This window comes from Mizuhopecten yessoensis, unplaced genomic scaffold (assembly GCF_002113885.1).
Source record: "Mizuhopecten yessoensis strain PY_sf001 unplaced genomic scaffold, ASM211388v2 scaffold1883, whole genome shotgun sequence".
Classification (NCBI taxonomy): Eukaryota; Metazoa; Mollusca; class Bivalvia; order Pectinida; family Pectinidae; genus Mizuhopecten; species Mizuhopecten yessoensis.
In genome coordinates, this window is record NW_018404269.1 from 962,520 (window position 1) to 981,734 (window position 19,215).

The 19,215-nt window shown below is 35.1% G+C and overlaps 1 protein-coding gene across 3 annotated transcripts; it reads right to left on the bottom strand.

Moving 5' to 3' along the window:
• Window positions 1–3,000: 3,000 nt before the first annotated feature.
• LOC110441892 (nuclear hormone receptor FTZ-F1 beta-like) lies at window positions 3,001–19,215 on the bottom strand. Of its 3 annotated transcripts, none has more exons than XM_021485194.1 (6): window positions 19,109–19,215; window positions 13,637–14,608; window positions 12,539–12,718; window positions 10,610–11,088; window positions 9,312–9,570; window positions 3,001–8,011 (listed from the first exon to the last, which is right to left on the bottom strand). In XM_021485194.1, exons 2-6 carry the CDS (start codon window positions 14,604–14,606, stop codon window positions 7,755–7,757), a joined length of 2,145 nt encoding a protein of 714 aa, XP_021340869.1. In that variant the 5' UTR covers window positions 14,607–14,608; window positions 19,109–19,215; the 3' UTR covers window positions 3,001–7,754. The 3 variants fall into 3 exon arrangements, with proteins under 3 accessions (XP_021340869.1, XP_021340878.1, XP_021340886.1); XM_021485203.1 differs by lacking the exon at window positions 19,109–19,215 and adding an exon at window positions 18,904–19,042; XM_021485211.1 differs by lacking the exon at window positions 19,109–19,215 and adding an exon at window positions 18,698–18,897.

The following is a 19,215-nucleotide window of genomic DNA, read 5'->3' on the forward strand; positions in this document are numbered from 1 at the left end:
GAGGGGGGGTCGCAATACCTACAGGTGTATGTTAAACACATTCTATGAATAACACGACAGTAGCATAATATATGCAGTTACATGTTAAGATATATTACATGGTACGGTAAAGCTGACGTCCAATATGTTAAGATATATTACATGGTACGGTAAAGCTGACGTATAACATGTTAAAACATATTACATGGTGAACGGTAAATTTGATGACTTGGTGAGGTAAATAATATCACATCATTCTTTACAATCAAATAACGTCATACTTTTATCTGGCAGCTGCCATTTCATCGCCCAAACCCTGAGAGACAGCATTGGTATTATTTCTTGGAAAGATATGCGAGAAAAACGTGCATTCATACATTTTATTTTTATATCTACCATATTGGTTATGAATTGGGAGTAAAATCATCGAGTGTTATTCTAATTTGTTACACTCACCACGCATCGGTGGACATTATCTGCCTTAAATACAACATGCTTAATTCTATCGGAGATGCATGAAAAGAAGCTCTACATAAACTAAATGCGTATCAACTTAACTTAAGAGGTCACCAAAAGTCAACATGATGATAATCTGTTGGATGAAATTAGGATGGAAGTGAATTAGACATGTCTCCAGAGCACACCCAGACTCCATCCCTAGGGTAGCAAGGAGATGGACACCACCACGAAAAAGAAAGATAGGAAGACCAAAGGAACCCTGGAGACTGTCTGTTGAGAAAGAACTAAAAGATAAAGACTGGACATGGGGACAAATACACCAGTTATCCAAAGACAGACAGAAATGGAAATCTCTGGTGGTGGCCTTATGTGCACCCCAGCACGAAGGGGCTAACTAACTAACGAAATAAAGAGAAATGTCTGTAAAACGACTGAAACTATACAGAACGGGGGACTAATTTTTAAAATACAAGAAAATCACAATTAATTCGAATTAATTTGATTTTCAATGTTTCCTGTTTCATGTCAAAATGAAGCTACTAAACTAATTTTGTTTTGAACTAGATTGGATTAATATTTTCGTTTTGTGAAAATTCCTTTGTATTCTTGGGTAAAAATGAAGGTCATACTACTCAATTTCTGCATAACGTGTTATCGTAACTTGTATAGGTACAATCAGTTGTGTGTGGCTTAAGGTCGTCTTGATAGTAGCTCAATTATGTTTCAGCTTCATAAAAATACTAATACCAATGACCCTCCCCAGACAGATGGCGGTGTTTCACTGAACAAACACAAGATAAATACATCATTTGAACTTATTATTGAATAAGAGAATTGGAATGTTCTGATATATTCCAAAAATTGGTAAATGTAAGAATCTATCTGCTTTCAATTGACAATCATATATAGGAATTATGAGTGCATATTGGCCCAAGGCAAATACATGTTACAACATTCATTAAATTTGTCAGAATAAGCATTCATATCGCTTATGAATACTAGCTGAAAGCAGTTCATTGTTTTAATTTATCTCTAGTAGCCCCTCACAGACATTAAATGAACCTTAAATGAGGCCCACTAATAAAGTAATTATTTGCATACCTACTACACACTGGTGACACGTGGGACATCACTGGTAGTGGTGTACCTACTACACACTGGTGTGACACGTGGGACATCACTGATAGTGGTGCATCCTAGCAGCATATGATAGAGACGGATTGCGTAAGGTTTCCCTCAACAGGTTTCAGAACATGGCCTGGGCATATTTCAAAAGAACTGATAACAGACACCAACACTGCTTTTCTTCGAATACGAACAATTATCGGTGAATTAGACAACAAAAAATTATTTCGATTTATAGTCGCTATATTATATTTCTGAATTTAATCAGGTTCAATCGGTGTGGAGGAAAATGAAAAAAATCGGACATTGAAACAACATTCTGTACCAAGTTCAATCTGCTATGCCAATCTCGAAATGAAGTCGACAGCTTCAGTCGATCGGGAGTCATTGAGGCCATATTATTGATCATGCGAGATATCTTCATAATAAGTAACATAGCTTCAACACCGCTTACGCCAAAATTTTGCACTTTAGTCTTTGAAGCTACGATAAATCAGATTTGAAGCTACGATATATCAGATTTGAAGCTACGATAAATCAGATTTGAAGCTACGATAAATCAGACGAAAGTCATTGCAAGAACACGCCGATATTCCCAGCTCGGTAGACAAGTCACGGAGACATCGTCAGTTATAGTTTACCATTATAGGGAAGAGAAAAACCGACTTTTTATATCTTCTGAACCGAGTCAGTCAAGTGTAAACAGTAGGTGACATCAACATTAGTAGCCTCTCATTGATGCAAGTATTATCCGGATAGCATCTATTGTTACTCAGATAAGGTCGAAAGTGTTCTTAATCAAGTAAGTGAAGCATTAATGTTGGTCAAACAAAGCAATGTGGGGGATCACGTGACCTTTAATGATTTCAGTACATTCTCAAATTGTGGTGTTTTTACAAATATTTAGGTTTGTCCGTGGATATAATTGAGACAGGCTAAGAGTTGTGCACGAATGTTTGTGAAATCCATTCAATTTCTACCAAATGGTTTTCCGCAATGGGTAGGTTATGCATTATTACATGAAAGAATGCAGTTTGTCAGTTTATCTTAAAATGTGCCTCGATGTACAGCTTTTTCCGGTGTACCGACTCATCAGAGGTCACGTGATTCCCCACAGGTAGAGCAATCCGAGCTGCAACTGAAGAACACGTAGCACTTGTATACAATGACCCGACTTCTGAACCCGATACATTAATCTAAACCACTTATTCTTATCAAAGTCACAGAAGCTTAAACTTTAGGTCAAATTCAGCAACAAGGCTTCGGTTGAGCAACACTTTCTGCATCATTGATGCAACTTCTTAAATGATGCACTTACAGTTACTCTGAACAATTCATCCTACCAAGCTGCGTGGACAAACGAAAGGACGGACAAAGACTCTATACCCCTGCCTACTTCGTTAAGTGGGTGATACAAATAAATAACAAGAGAGAAAGTAAGCTGGCACATATTACATTTTATTCCTGTGAGGGATAACAAGTTTGTCTATGGGGTTAATATGATACCACATAAAACGGTATGGATTCATGATAATGTCGACATTCATTTACTTGATTTTAGTCAAGTATCCGTAATAATGTTAAGACATGTGTGATAGATATATACACTGTATAATGGCATACAGCTAGCTCACACTTCTCATCGTGTGAGCTGATTGCAAATATGAAAGATTAAATTTCAAAATAAATAAAATATGCTGGTCGTACAATCACAACATTGCAGATTGTTTCACAAATGTTCAAGTGCAAGCCATTTGTCTGCTTAAAGCACATATATTGGTCTGTATAAAATGTCACATTACAGCTACAAGAAATGTGTGAAGACTGAATGCCCACAGCTTGTTATAAGGAGTAAAGATAAGTAACCAACATGACATGTCACAATCTTTAACCCCAGCCAATTTACAGTCAAGACATGGTGTAGGGGTAGTCTACTACAATCACAAGACATGGTGTAGGGGTAGTCTACTACAATCACAAGACTTTCTACAATGCACTACATACAACACTGGGAATGGATCACATACTACAACTACAGACTTGTGTATTAGCTTTATGGTGTCAAAGGTCATGAATCTTTAACTTTAAATTAGGTGTCCATTTCCTGCTTGAGCTCCTATGTAAAGCTTCAAAATGAACGCAGGTGCACCAATCTAGACGCATCAATGGAAAAGAAATTGACATATCGCTCAGAAAAGTTTGATTTTACTATGTAATATCAATAAAGATAACCGATTCATTTAAAATGAAACTCAAAACTATGGAACTAATCAAAGCAGACGTTTATTTTTCATCTAGATAATTAGCTGCTAAGTAATGTATCCCTTTTGTATTCACAACACTAGCATTTTTTTGTGAAAGTGATTCCACATCTTTTCATTAGATCAATAGTTTTCTTCTATTTCTTTGCTATTGTCTCATAAATTAGTAAAACTTTCTTTAGTTACTTGCTAAATTACCTAAACTACTTAAAACTTTTCTCCATTAAATGCCATTTTTTCCTACACTAAATTTGTACACACTTGCACTCCAATTTAAGTACACTAATAATTATTAGCCTTCCTTCGATTTCTTGCTATTATATACTTCACTAATACTTTCAGTTACTTCCTGATATTTCCTCCACTAAAAGCGTTTTTGTTAGTTACTTTACTATCCTTTACTACACTAATTATAACGACTTCTTCAGTCACTTTCTATTATTTACAAAAAGTTTCAAAAAATGCTTTAATCAAATATTTTTATCTTCCTTTCTTGCAAGGTTTCTTAAGGCCAGACTGTTCCAACAATTATGAAACGTTAAAGCATTTTATTAATTCTATCCAGGGCTTACTGGTGACCAACAATTAACTCATTCACCCCTGAAGACACATTTGAACTCTTCCAATTCAAATGTTGGAATAGTTCATTATGAAATTTCAGGGGTGAATGAGTTAAGATCATGTCCACCAGCATATACTATAATGGTTTAAGTTTTAATAGGACCAAAAGACTTGATTCAATCATTAATAAGTGGCAGTTAGCTGGAAATGAAAGCTTCTATAATTGTATTAAGCCCATACCAAATACATTTTGCATCGCAGAGCATTTTCACTACAAACCCATGAATATTTTCTCATTAGCAAATCTAAACCCTCAAAATCCATCATGCATATATGTGCTGGGCTTTTAAAACCTTCAAGTTTGTGTGAAAAATAAGTACAGAAATGATTCATTGCTAAAAATATTTGTCACTCATTTAGTTTCAATTAAAAAGCTGACTATTTGAATCATTTCAATGACAAATTAATTTTGTATGGTTCTTGAAAAGACATTTTTTTCTGCTTTTGGCAGGACAGGTGAAAGCCTGATACAGAAAACAAAATAATTATTTACATTATTAAGCAATTCCCCTCTAGCCTCCTTACCACTGGTAATATTACAATGAAACATGATCACTTTGATTAACTCATTCACCCCTGAAGACACATTTGAGCTCTTCCAGTTCAAAGGTTGGAATAGTTCATAATGAAATTTCAGGGGTCAACGAGTTAAAGACAATTATGATTTCATATAAAGTCATCATCATTAAACAAAACACAAAAATAGCTTCCTCTAAGACGTCATGTTGGTAAATATTTGTAAAGAAAACAATAGCACAAATTGACAAGAAACATTGTATGCAAGTTCTACAACACTTAATATTACTGAGCAACATATAGCGTTCAACATAACATCTTTGAGCATAATGTTGTCATGATAACCTGTACATAAAAGGTCCTTTCTTAGTGATTTTTATGAAATATTTTTGATGCAAAGGTTAAATCTGTGTAAAATTTGGCAAATACAAAACTTGAATTCATTCAGAAGTATTTTTTCCCCCAAATATCTCTAGATGAAAACATTGCTAAAGACAATGAAGAAAACACAACATTTGCAATGCAAGTAAAGGGTTGAAAAAATTACAAATGACATAGTGGATCAAAACACAATAATATAAATTATTTTATTTTTCAACGATATAAGGAAACCATAATATAAAGTATCTTGCTATCAATGAGCCAGTAACACAAATCTTTCCACTTCAAATGACATAGAAATTTATTTGAAAATCTTGATCAATTGACTCCATGCACCTGAACTTCAACCATTTTTGACCTTTTTTTTTAATAATTTCCCATTTGGATGTTAATTTACATGACTATATAGATGTATTTGATTTTCAATGACAACCTCTGTAGTTTTTTGACCATTTCTTATCTGAGCTTCATACATACATTTATATCCTGAGCAAATGTTGATGTTCATAATAGAAGCAGATACACAAGGCCACTTGATTTTTACTTATGACACCATGGAACTTAAACCAGGGCACTGTGTTATTATATAAAATAGAGCTATAGTAATATTTACATTATCTTGTAACATTTTAGATGATTACTGATAAAAATTTATTTCATGAAAATGGCAGTACATATAAATTAACTAATTAACAATGAACAAAAGTTTACTTGTTTAAATTTAAATTTTTTATAATATGAGAGATTTCTAGTAGTCTTCTCATCATACCAGCTATCAAACAACAAAAAATACATATTAAAAACAACTATATCAATGAAATGAACGATAATGAAACGAAATTTAGATATGAAATCCTTTACCCTTATATAGATGCAAAGGAACATGTAAGTGCTGATCTTGTCGTACTGGTCCGATGCTGGTAAAACCCATTTGTTTTAAAATGAAGATTAATAATAGCTGTTGGAATATTACATGTATTACGTCCTTTGTACAGCAATGTTGTAAGAATTTCACCCGACACCAAGAAGGTGGAGATAATTCTGCGTGACCAATCAAAATCAATCTACAGGGAGTGCCTTGGTAACGGGTCTGGTGACAATGTGCAACAGACACTTGATTCAGGTGAGATGGACACCAAAACATTGTTTGATGGCAACATCCCAAAAGAGTTATTATTATTGTCTAAGTTTCATGGCAGCAGTTTACTTATTGAGCATCAGATGATATTAAAATTGTATTCTGACAGTGATCAACCATCATAAACTTGCGCTATATGCTTTAAAAATCAACTGATATACATGCACTTTTGAATGTTGGTTCCAGACATTCCAAGCAAATGAAACTGGGTAATTGAGGGGCTTATGTCATTGCAAAATATTTCTATGCAATCTCGCAAATTTTTTAGATTTTTGGTTCATTCCAAATACAGACTATTTGAGGTATTGATTATTAATTTCCAAATAATTTCAAGTATCAGTTAATATCAGACACTTAATCATTTTCAATGTGGAACTTGACAAATGTGTGATATTAACCCTGATAATCGTAATCTGTATACATATATCAATTAAGATACTTAGAAAGCTAAAAAATACTGCACAAGAATGTAAAATGAAATTCAGATTCTTGATATATATAATATTAACCCAGAATTTGCTGCAAACCAAATGACATTATGTCCAAATCATGATTGTTACTAAGAACTTGCTTTGCTTGAATCTATTACACACTTCGTAAGAAACAGATGACAGACAATTAGCCTTGTTGAGAGTGAAAGATGACACAAAATTTGATTGCTAGCCCATACACCTTATCAGGACAAAGCAATTTATTTTTGTTTGAGTGTGAGAATAACTATCATTGATAATTAGCACATGTATCACATATTCACATCCTGGGATTATCTCTGTATACATGTATGTATATTATATGCATCATTACAAAAAATGTTTTAAAACTACTTTATACCCCAATCCTATTGCATTTTCAGTTTGCAGTAAATGTCTGTTTTAAAATGTGACTGATCCTAACTGTGAATGATTTAAATGCCTACATTAAGCATATTGTGTTTTTTAAATCATGTTATACTAGTAACTATCAGTAATGATGCTGTTTGACAGAAGTATATCAGCCACTGCTGACTGCGAATATATGGTTAAAAATGCTGAAATTCTGTGATAAAATTATTGAAATACTGTGTTACTGATAAAAATGATGTGCAGTTAACATCTAAGAATACAAAACATACACAGTCTCCGAACAAAAACAAAAAGTCTGCTTGCCATCCGATTGTTTTTGAAGCTTTGCACGAATTGTTTTTAAGATGATGACTGTATATTGTTTATGTAACGGATACATTACACAGAAGATTGAATACGAAACCAGAACAGAGACATTTCCATTCCATCCGCCTACGTCTCATCTTTAAGACCATCTCCCTTAAGGAGTTCAAACAAAAGGCCACAGGAGGTGAATTCTGGCGGCATGACAGTGTTGAGAATCTCCTTGCCAATCATACTGACGCGCGAAATCTCCGGGAGTCGGAGTAGCATTTCACCGAATTTGTTGTTGTGTTGTGGGTAATGAGAGTTGGTGTACAGACCCAGGGCTTCACAGATCGAATCCTGGTGTTCCTGGGCTTTTCCTGGCTCCTTCAGGCCCTTCACATCTGGAAACAGAGATAATAAATATATATCAAAATGGAATATGGCAGTGTGGAAATTTGTCAAAGTTTGATAACAATAAATTCAACAAGAGTACCGCGGGGCGGAATAATATACGCCCGTCAAATGCCATATAGTGTTACATACTTTCTTACATTGAAATAAGATCTGCATCATCCTAAGAGTGGTTAGCTGATATGCTATAAAAAATGTAGGAGAAAATCTCTGGACAAAAAATCAAATACTGAAATGAAAGAAGGGGGGTTTCTTTTGGAAAAATTGTTGAATCAAAATTCTTTTAAGGGAGACACAACTTCATATTATAATTATAATGTATACCAAGTTTCAAAGAGATCCGTTGAAAAATTTAGGAGGAGTTTGCCAGACAAAAATCAAATACTGAAATAAACAAAGGGCAATTACTTTTGCAAAAATTGTCCAAACAATTTTTTTTCAAGGAAACACAACATATCATGATTATTTAGCCTAATAAGTTTCAAAGAAATTCGTCAAAAAATATAGGAGGAACTCTCTGGACAAAAATTCAAATATTGAAATGAACAAAGGGCAATTACTTTTGGAAAAATTGTCGAATCAAAATTCTTTTAAGGGAGACACAACTTCATATCATGATTATAATGTATACCAAGTTTCAAAGAGAACGGTCGAAAAATGTAGGAGGAGATTGCCGGACAAACAAAAGTTTACGCCGGACGGACAAACCCATACCATATTAAATACTCCCGTCAAATTTGACGGGTGTATAAAAATAACTTGCTAGAGTGTTGAAAAATGGGATTTAAATGGTAATAATAACTGTTACCTTGGTACCCTGAAACACTAAGCCAGTAATTGTTTTGGGTATTATCATACCTGATCAAAGTATAAATTTTGATCCAAATTTATCAACAACAAAAAAAAGTTGTTTGAGTGATTAAAAAGTATGTAAAAATAGGTGCTGTAGGGAATATAGTGAAATTGCATTAGAGGAAATAGAGGGAACTAAAGCAATATTTATGTATAAAACCTAGGCATCAGTGAAGTTGCATTAGAGGAAATAGAGGGAACTAAAGCATTAGTTATGTATAAACCCTAGGCATCAGTGAAGTTGCATTAGAGGAAATAGAGGGAACTAAAGCATTATTTATGTATAAAACCTAGGCATCAGTGAAGTTGCATTAGAGGAAATAGAGGGAACTAAAGCATTATTTATGTATAAAACCTAAGCATCAGTGAAGTAAAGGAAGCACAGAGTGTTTATTTTTTTATTTTTTTATGCTTAATTAGTTTGACATATATATATACCTGGTGTGATGAGCATGAGAACCTTCAAGGCTACAAACTCGTACTGGTCCACCTGTAGTCGGCGCAGCTGATCTGTGATGGCCAGGAGCCGGGACACAATATCGTCGGCACCATGCCCCAGTTTGGTGGCTTTCTCCATGTCAATGGACTTGCCCATCGGTAGGAATATCTCCGTCGTGCTCTGTATAGATCTCATACAACAGTTGAACAGCAGCAGGTCCGCCCAACAGTTCTGCAGCAATAAAATCTGGTCGTCCGTCTGTGGATGGAGTAGACTGGTGTTAATAGATAATACACTGTGAAAATTTACATGTTTGAATGTATGAAAATATTGATTACCAGGTATTAAATACATACATATACTACAATGTACTGTATATTCATGTCAGTAAGCTTTATTATGTTATCAATAATAGGCAGCCAATTAAAATAACTGTTCTGCTTCCGATTTTGGCTCTCAAAAAATTAAGGGCCAGTATATAGGAAAAACTTTTACTTTCGGCATTGTACAATTCTGTGGTACCGTGGTAACGGTTCTTGTCTAAAATTGACCAAAACAACATCAGGATATACATAGGTACCAAAATGTAAGGTACATGTGGGTAAGAAACAAAGATGGGTTTTTTTGCCTTAATTGTGAACTTCAAATACAATTTCTTCAACACAAATAGAATACATTGGTTTGGAACAACTGAGCAAGCTGGAAAACAGAATTTAATAATTTATACCAAACAAATTAATCCTCCAACTACTGTATACTGCGTAGGTTTCACTGCTGTTTAATATAATGTTGGCAAATTATAATTATCCTGATAGCGAATCTTACTTCATCATACGTACACTATATACAGTGTATATAGTCATTGCAAGTAAAGGGTGAAATATAAACACTGGGCGAATATGGATTTCTATGGTGAAAGGCAAAAGTATCACTGGGCGAACGTTTTCCGGTATACAGTGTGTATTGTGGCAGCTGTCAGACTTCAATCAAGTTGTGTTATGGAATGTTTCCCTTGGTTCAGTTGTATTGTTCTTTAAAAGTGTAATTAAACAAAGGTGTCTTAATTCGAAGATGAAATTGTTATACATAAGTATCACTACACTACCTCTTGCTCATAATCATTATGTTTGTAATGCTGCAGTACGTATACACAACTTATAATATCCTGGCTCACTATGTGTATAGAAACTGTTACATGCTTATATATAATTAATAGGTGAGATATCTTCAAGTATACACATCTATGCACACACACATTAATACTCTGAACAGCAAACAGAGGTATTCCTGTACTTACCGCTATCGCACTGAACTGAGGCAGGTTACGGGCCCAGCGAACTAGCTTGTACAATCGAAGCTCTGCGAGTTGTAGCAAAGACAACATAAACGTTGGGTCATTTTCTGACAAACGATCTGCTGGAAAATCTGCTTGGTTTTCATCATCACATAAATAGGATTCAACATTCATAATTTCTGTCAATAAATGGGGAACAAATGGCTTAACAGTTTCTTCTGGCACAGACTTCCCGTTCCGATTAAGAATCGCCATTAGCTGACTCCCAGAGATATCTTCACCAGTGGGTAAAGTCACATGTACATTTTCTAATGATTGGTTCCCTTGATTGGCACTTGGTGCTACCTTTCGATGAGAACTTGGTGTGCGCCTTTGAGGTTTGGGGATAGAGGTAAGCTCTAAGGGGTAGACTTTTGGTCGTCCGTGTGGTGAACAGCCATCATAACTGCTCCTTCCTCCCCTCATCCTGTCATGTCTGATGGCTGAAACAACATAACAATACTCTTTATCTTGAGAATATAATAGAGGCAAGTAATTTAGGGTATATACATGTAGGTTGACTGAACTAAGATGCAAATTAAACAAATGAATGAGACATGAGCTATGACACATACACTGTAGTTCATACATATACAAATCAATTTTTTTAAAGATAATTATAAATTGTTCACAACACTTTGTGATCCAGTCTTAAACAGAATAGAAATACACATTTTTAAATGAGATACATGTTAATCTGGTATATAATACAAAAAAATAACCCCCCTTATTTTGCCAAATATATGGTATAAATAAATATTTCAACTTCTGATGTTGTGGAGCAATGCTGGACACCTGAGACAAAGTATTGAAAAGAATGTAATTCAATAATGGGCCATCACAAGTTGGCCGCCAAATTCAAGTGGCCACATGTACAGCTGTTTATAGGCAATTAACCTGCAGTACAGCTTCTGCTCTAGATCTCAAGTCCATAACTTTAATTTTACTGTTTATATATCATCATATTAACAGCTTTGATTTCAAGCATACAGAAATTAAACAGCCGTGTCCACTTAAACTGTTTGATGTCATGCATGTGATCAACATGACCGTCAAAGAAAGATAGTATTTAAATGTTTACTGATCAAAAACTGACAAATTTGTTTTTCACACTTAAACATATAATTAAAAGTCAGAAAATATGTTAATACACTTCCCTATACAAATAGTACATGTATTAACTATCATAGATCATATTTATTTAGTTTAGCTAATTAAAATAAAACAAGAATTACATGTAATTATATTTAGATGTCTCGCCTGTCCCCCCTTTGATCAATAGATTCAATGTTTATTTAGTCCAACCCAAACTTTTTGAAATACAGCATGAAACACACAGCTAAACGCAAAAACTTAACATTGATGAACATGCTGTGAAATTCACTGGACCGCAAAATATAGAGCACATTCAGTATATGATGCATGGTTTGAGATGCACTTTGTCTGAAACAACTACAGTCTAAGTTTATTTAGTGCAACTTTTTGAGATGTATACAGCATGAAACACTGTACAGCTAAAGGCAAAATTTAACATTGATGAAGATGCTGTCAAAGTCACTGGACCGTGAAATATAGGGCACATTTAGCAACTGATGCATGGATTGAGGTGAAGTAAATAAGATGCATGAATGGTCCAAGTTTGGACCATTCATGCACTTATACTTTTTGAGAAACAGAGCTAAATGCAAAAGATTAACATTGACGCCGCCGTTGTCGCCATCGAAAAAGTAATACCTTAGTCCCGTCACCTCGTCATCCGTCGCAGGCGAGACAAAAAAGTAATTTTCATTTTACTGTTTCTATATATAACATCTCATTTAATTATCATTCAAAACGAATTTCAAACATTTAAGTTCGTGTCAAAAATATCAATATCAGAACTGTTTTACTTACCTTCAAGTTTCATACCGTGGATGATACACTTTGCAAACCGACACGCTGGGCATTTCTTTCTACTCAGTTTTGTTATTTCACAATCCCCTTTTCGATGACAAGCAAATGTTTTCTTATTTTGTACAGTTCTTTTGAAAAATCCTTTACAGCTTTCACATGTGAATATCCCATAATGATAGCCTGCCAAACAGAATGGTTGGATAACATTCATTACAATGGACTTGCATATTAACATAGCACAGTTGTACATTGTATATATCAATGCAATAGCTATAGGAGTTTATATATATACAGTCCCAGGACTTGAAATTAATTTTGAAAACCACTGGCCATGGTCAGCCAGCTGGCTAGCATCTTTCAATTTTGCTAGTCCATATGCAAATATCACTTACCGAATACATGTATTATTCAACATGATAAGTAAAATCAAATTTTGACTAGTCTATGATCTGGCTAGCAGATTTCAGAACCATGAGCTAGTCCAGCTGGAGATTTCACTAGTCATGGGATGGGCTATGATATCCTTATGGTCTAGCCCTGATGTCAGTTTCAGTTTAAGTTACATCTCCAAATCTTCTCAAAGGTACACATAAATGTTCCCAATTATACCAAAAGAAATAATGTGATCAAGCTTAAGGTGATGATACTGATAACCTGTTTATGCAGAGAGAAAAAAAGAAGTTAAATTTTTAATTTGTTTGTGATCAAAATCAAAATGTGAAACATATTGCTGGTAATTAATAAATTTTCATTAAAACATGACTTAAAAATGTAATTAGGTCCTTCAAATCTCACCAGTCCATGCGAAATATGCCGGTCCGACAGACTTGTCTGGTAAAAAAAATCCGGCAAACCACTGCCAAAACCAAATCCAGTTAATTATATTCATAATGTTTACATTTAATTAAATTATTGTACATATCAAACAATTTTTGTAATTTTATTTTTCATTTTTCTTTGGACTAGTAAGTTTTTCAAGCTAACCTGACCGAAATGTCCTGTAAAAAGTTGTTTCGGTCCGGCAAGCTTGGGATAGTTAAATTACCCGACTGAATGTCCTGTAAGAAAACTTGTAATTTGCATGGACAGCTGTCTCACCTGAAATTGCGTCCCCACATATTGGACATGGTCCCATGGATGGGTCGGGAGGGAGACCTGAATCCCTTGGCATGGAGGACATCACTTCCACAGAGTTCTCATTAACTACCGTAAAACTGCCATCCTCTGAATAGCGGAACTGCTTAGGAGGTGAACTCTGATCAAGACCAATACTGCTGGGTTTGTCTGTACCAGTATTGGGCATGTAGAATCGCTGGCCATCCTGCTCTATCACCATGCCAACTGGCTGGCCTCCAGCATCCGACACCACCACATCATTAATGGGTGATGGCACATTCACCTGGCCATTACTGTCCTGATAACAAATTATCATTTGTTTCTCCTGCTCTAGAGTATCAGGATCCTTAGTCTGCACTTGTGCAATGTCACCTGTTTGGGGCACAGTCTCTTGTTGAAGGTCGTCTCCCTTCTCTTTTTCCACACCACCTGTTTTCAGGTGGTGAGATGCAAGAGCTGATAACACATTGACCATACCCATACTGAGGTCCCCGCCAGAGTTTGAGGTAATGATGATGGTTTCACGGCCAGGCACATTTTCCTGGTCCTGCAGTCTGGTCTCTTCTTGAACCTGATTTACAGCACTGTTTAAGGCATTCTGTTGGTGCAGTTGGTCAATTTTCCATTTCAACATGCTCTTAATGTTTTCTGATGAGATGTTAATGCTACCTGGAGAGAAAACTTGGCCAGAACTTTCAGTAAGGTTTTCCATATCGGTTGACATAGATCTGGAATGTAGTCGTGACTGGTCAGAGATGGGCTCATTCATACCCTGCAATATGTGATTAACAGCAGCATGACCTCCAGCAGCCTGAAGGTCGTCCATCATCTCCTGTTTGACGTTGATGGTCGGCTGCATGCTGACCGTGTGGCGGTCCTTTGTGGAGGTGAGGGTCTGTGAGATGGCCTGGAGGAGCACTGGAGAAATGGTCACCTCATTAAGCCCACTCATGTCTGTAAAGTAAAAGGCTGACATTACTGAAAAGGTATGTTATTATTGTTATTTACAGCATTTGGATGTAAAACCTGGCAAAGGCTATTACCAATACTAGCTCTCATCCCTCCCAAATTGTTAATTCTGGAACAGCCCTAATGGACCTGTAAGATGCACCTTACCAACACAGCAGTTCATTATTTAAAATATGAATTATTGTAAAAAAGCAAAGCTAACTTTTAGTACAAAGGATAGTAAAATATATAGCAATATTAAGATAAAACTTATCGAGAAAACTATTTCCTTTAGAGAAGTATATAAGTAGTACCATATATATATATATACATGATCCATTTGAATTTAAAAGATTGAGAGTTACCCCCCTTTTATATTATACAGATTAATATCTAATATCTGTTCACAACAAATGTAGAAGTCGTAGGTAGTTCTAATATGCACTGATGATCTGAATGACATGAACTTGCATAAATTACTAATAATTAATCCAGGTTGTCAGGCCCAATTCATGAAGAGGTGGCCGTGCAGCTGTTTTGGTACTTCATTCAAGTCATTTTGGTACAAAGGTGATTTGGTATTTTGATATTTTATAAGATATTCTGCATGTTGTTGCTGATTTTGTGTGTAGGTTTATATGTATATGCTGATAAGCTGAGATTCTTCAGCATTTCTCATACTATTCTCATTCTATTCAAACGTACCAAAACTGAAACAACTAGAATTCAATAATATTAACCTGTAAATGCCATCTCATGCAAGGGAGGATGTTATCGACAGGGGAGTATTATCGACCCCCGGTTCTATTCATCTCGTTTTGGATCGATTACAAACTGTTTTTCTATCAAGACAATCAGTGGTTTTGGTAGGTACACTTAACTTTTAGGAATCCCTCGATCGGAACCGTTCTATTCAGACAACACTGGTTTAACAAATTTTCTGAACATTTTTTTTTCCAAAGAGAAGAGTTCACATTAATCCTCTTTTTAGACCTCCCTTATATGGGCACTGATAAGATATGTATGTCACTTCGAGTTTTGATAACATTTTTATCTGAAATAATTTCCACATAATGGTGTAATCCAACTTCACTCATGAAGCATCTGCAACATTTGTCAGCGTCCTATCAACATCCAGGGTATTGTTAAGGTTGGAAATAGGCCTAGGGTTGTCGATAACTGTCGCAATTTGAGTATCAGAGGTAGTTCTCGACAGCATGAAAAATTACTATCCGTTAAAAACATATTTTTTATGAATGACTTGTACTGCAAAGTTGTTAAAGTCTATCTAGTCACAGACATACCTTTTTGCAAGTATAAATAAAATACAATGTACTTAAAAATCCAAAGTTCTCAATAAAATCTAAGTAGATTATAAGTCTTGCAAATGTGCTCAATCAATATAAACTGCCAAATAAAAATTGAGAAAATATCATTATTGGAAGATAATGCAGCCAGCTATAATTATATATAGAATATATATATATAGAATATATATCTAAAAGTAAACAATTAAATAGAAATAATGTGGATGAAAATTGTTTTGTTAAGCAGGAGGTAAATATATACACTTGTAACTAATTATCTTGTGAACATAAAATTAAAGAATTCAAAAACATTTCCACAATGATTATTTTAAGTAGATTAAATTATGTTTTCTTTAATAAAGTTTCTATTCTGTATCATTATAGGATATAAAATACCTCATAATTCAAAATATCTGGGCTGTTGGAATGCATCACTTGGGATCAAAAGAATTGGAAATTTTGGTGGGACACCATATATTGCAGGGAGGGAACCAGAAAATATATTTGATCAAAATGCTGGGACGCTGAATGTTTTAAATTTGTGAATGCGTGCAAAAAAGGGAGCACGTTTGTTTGCATATATGACTTGACACATCACTTGACATGTTTATTCTTTTTCTAAGCATTTGGACACACGCAAGAAAAAATGAATGTATTATGAGAGATAAATAATAGAAATAATTAACATTTTAAATTAGCTGACGATAACTACCTCCACTTGTCGATAACTGCCTGTCATTAACGCCACCAAAACAATTGTAGCGGAACTGGACTGGGTCGATCGTTGGCGACCAGTTAGCTCAATTGATTGAGCGTCAGTCTAGAGTTTGGAAGGTCCTGGGTTCGAACCCCAGTCTGGCCGTGCATTTTTCCTCTCCTGTTACATTCGGCGCCCAACGAAATATACACACAGAAGGTGGTATAGGGTCTTGTGTGTCTTCAGGGTCGAAGACTTTGTTAAAGGAGGGAGGAATGCAGCAGAACTGGACTGGGTCGATCGTCAGCAACCAGATCTAGATAGCTCAATTGGTTGAGCGTCCGTCTAGAGTTCGGAAGGTCCCGGGTTCGAACCCCGGTCTGGCCGTGCATTTTTCCTCTCCTGTTACACAATGAATTCTCCCGCGATTCGTCACATGTACACTTTTTAATTTGCAGATGATGTCTGTTTGTTCATGTCGTACCTGTACCTGTGTTTAGAGTTTAAATGTTTTTCAGTGTCTTAGTCTTTTTTACTAGTTAGGCCAAAAAAAATATATAGTCTGTTTAGGGTTGCATGGGCAAAAAAACTAGGGTAGGTAGGTCAATTTTTTGGGGTTTTTTTGGGGGGTTTTTTTGTGTATATTTTTGGTCATGTGATTATGACCCTACTATTGTATGTTAAACAAAGAATTACATAAACAAGGTTCTTTGAAGGCGAATTGTGCTCGATATGATGACATTTAGCGCCAACACGGAGCTGGAAGCCATTTTGAAAATTCGAAAATTAGCGGGTTTTTTTATATAAAAAAAATCCATCAAAAAGTTTTGGGTCTGGAGTTAAAAGCTAGGGTTGGTCGGGAACCCTTAACACAGACACCTTTTTTTGCCTTACCTGATTTATTTACTTATTAACCTAATCTGTTTAGCTTAACTTCTGCTTTGCATGGCATTTTTATATACCAATAACTGGCAGCATAGTTACTAGCCCCCTTTTCTAATCATCATTATATAGCTCAATATGTTTTTACTTACTCTAGACCTTGTTGTCTTATTTTAATTTGCACTATATTAGTGCATATTATGTCAATTTTTCATCTTTTGCTATATTAGCATGTATACATGTACATTACACTTGAAGTGTTTTAACCCTCATATTATATAGCAACACCTGTGTGATATGCAGGTGTTCACTATTATCTCATTACATTATTTTTAGTGTAGTACTTTAAATTTAGTGCCTGTGATATCTAATTATATGCTGCTATGTTATTGTATGTCTTACTCGCTGATTATGTGCTAGCTTCCTGTGATAGTGTATACATAGCTTGTTTGTTGTTTTCTGTTTGCTTTTTATCATGTTTGTCACCAAAATAGCGCTGTTTGATATTCAGTATGCGACGATAAATAAAGTTTCTTGTATGAAATAGAGTATGTTTCCAGACTTCTCCGAAATGCCATATAATAACTTACGCAAAACGGTAAACTGGCAAAGAAGTTTGAAGCTTAGACTGTCAATAACTGCCTCTATTGCTCTAGGGAACGTGAATTCAGCACATAGCCAAAAAAAATATATGTATACATGTAGGTCTACAGTGTACAAAAGTATGTTTAAATTTATGTTTTAAATATTTACAATATCAAATTTTATTTTAAAATAAATTTGTCGACAAAAATCTTTGGAACTTCCTGGGATATCCTTGTAATTGTTATACAGAAAAGTAATAGTCATCTGTTCATCGTAAACTAAATTTAAATTGAACAAAGTTGTCCCAGCAATAATATATATATATACTTATAATTACATAATAAACAGTAAAATAACAGTTAATTAAATATTAATGTAAACATAATAGGGTATATATGCTTAATAAAATACGCAAATGTGCTTGTATGCATTGCGATATTTAAGAAGGGACGGTTATACACGGACTGCGGGTGTTTGTTTTCGTTACAAGGCCGAATACTGGCATCGCTGTCAAGGTCGGAATACAGGTCTGTGTCCAAACTGACCACTGGAGCACCCGGGCACTTGATTTCATGTGTGCATCACATCTCAACACAAATTTATATTCAATTAATTAAACCTTACCTAAACAACTCTTATTGGACACCTAAAAGTAGTTTTCCGTGTCAGTGTGTGATCAGGGCAGACAAAAATAGACCCTCCCATGTTGTGGTGTCGGAATATAAGCGCGCACATGTAGCCTTTGTTTGAAAACAAAGCGGTAGTAGATGTCAACATCTTCAAAATAGGCAACATGATTATCCGTTAATCAAGAAGAAAGCATTACATACTGATTAAGATGTCCCAGTAAATGTCCCGCGATATTTACTCATATGGCTAGTTAGTTTTCAGATGGCTTCTAGGTACCCGTGCTTGGTTTCGATGCTCTTCGGCCATGACCTTGCACCCTCTGAAACGTCCTTCACTGATTCCTTCAGTTCTCCACGCCCCTCTCGTTTGGCAACAAATTCAACACTGTTTTAATGAAATACTTACCACAGTCAAAGGATATTTCCAATTTTTTCTAGCCTGGGTTGTCAGATTTTCACAATGGCGGCCATTTATGTGTATTTGCACGCCGTATGACTGAAATCAATTTTTAC

Bases quoted from the DNA above. Each gene is read 5' to 3' on its own strand.
- LOC110441892 (XM_021485194.1), bottom strand. From the start codon at position 14,606: ATGAGTGGGCTTAATGAGGTGACCATTTCTCCAGTGCTCCTCCAGGCC. The intron at 12,719-13,636 runs GTGAGACAGCTG...TCTGTTTGGCAG, and splicing joins ATGTGGGGACGCAATTTCAG to GCTATCATTATGGGATATTC. The intron at 11,089-12,538 runs GTAAGTAAAACA...ATGTTGTTTCAG, and splicing joins CCACGGTATGAAACTTGAAG to CCATCAGACATGACAGGATG.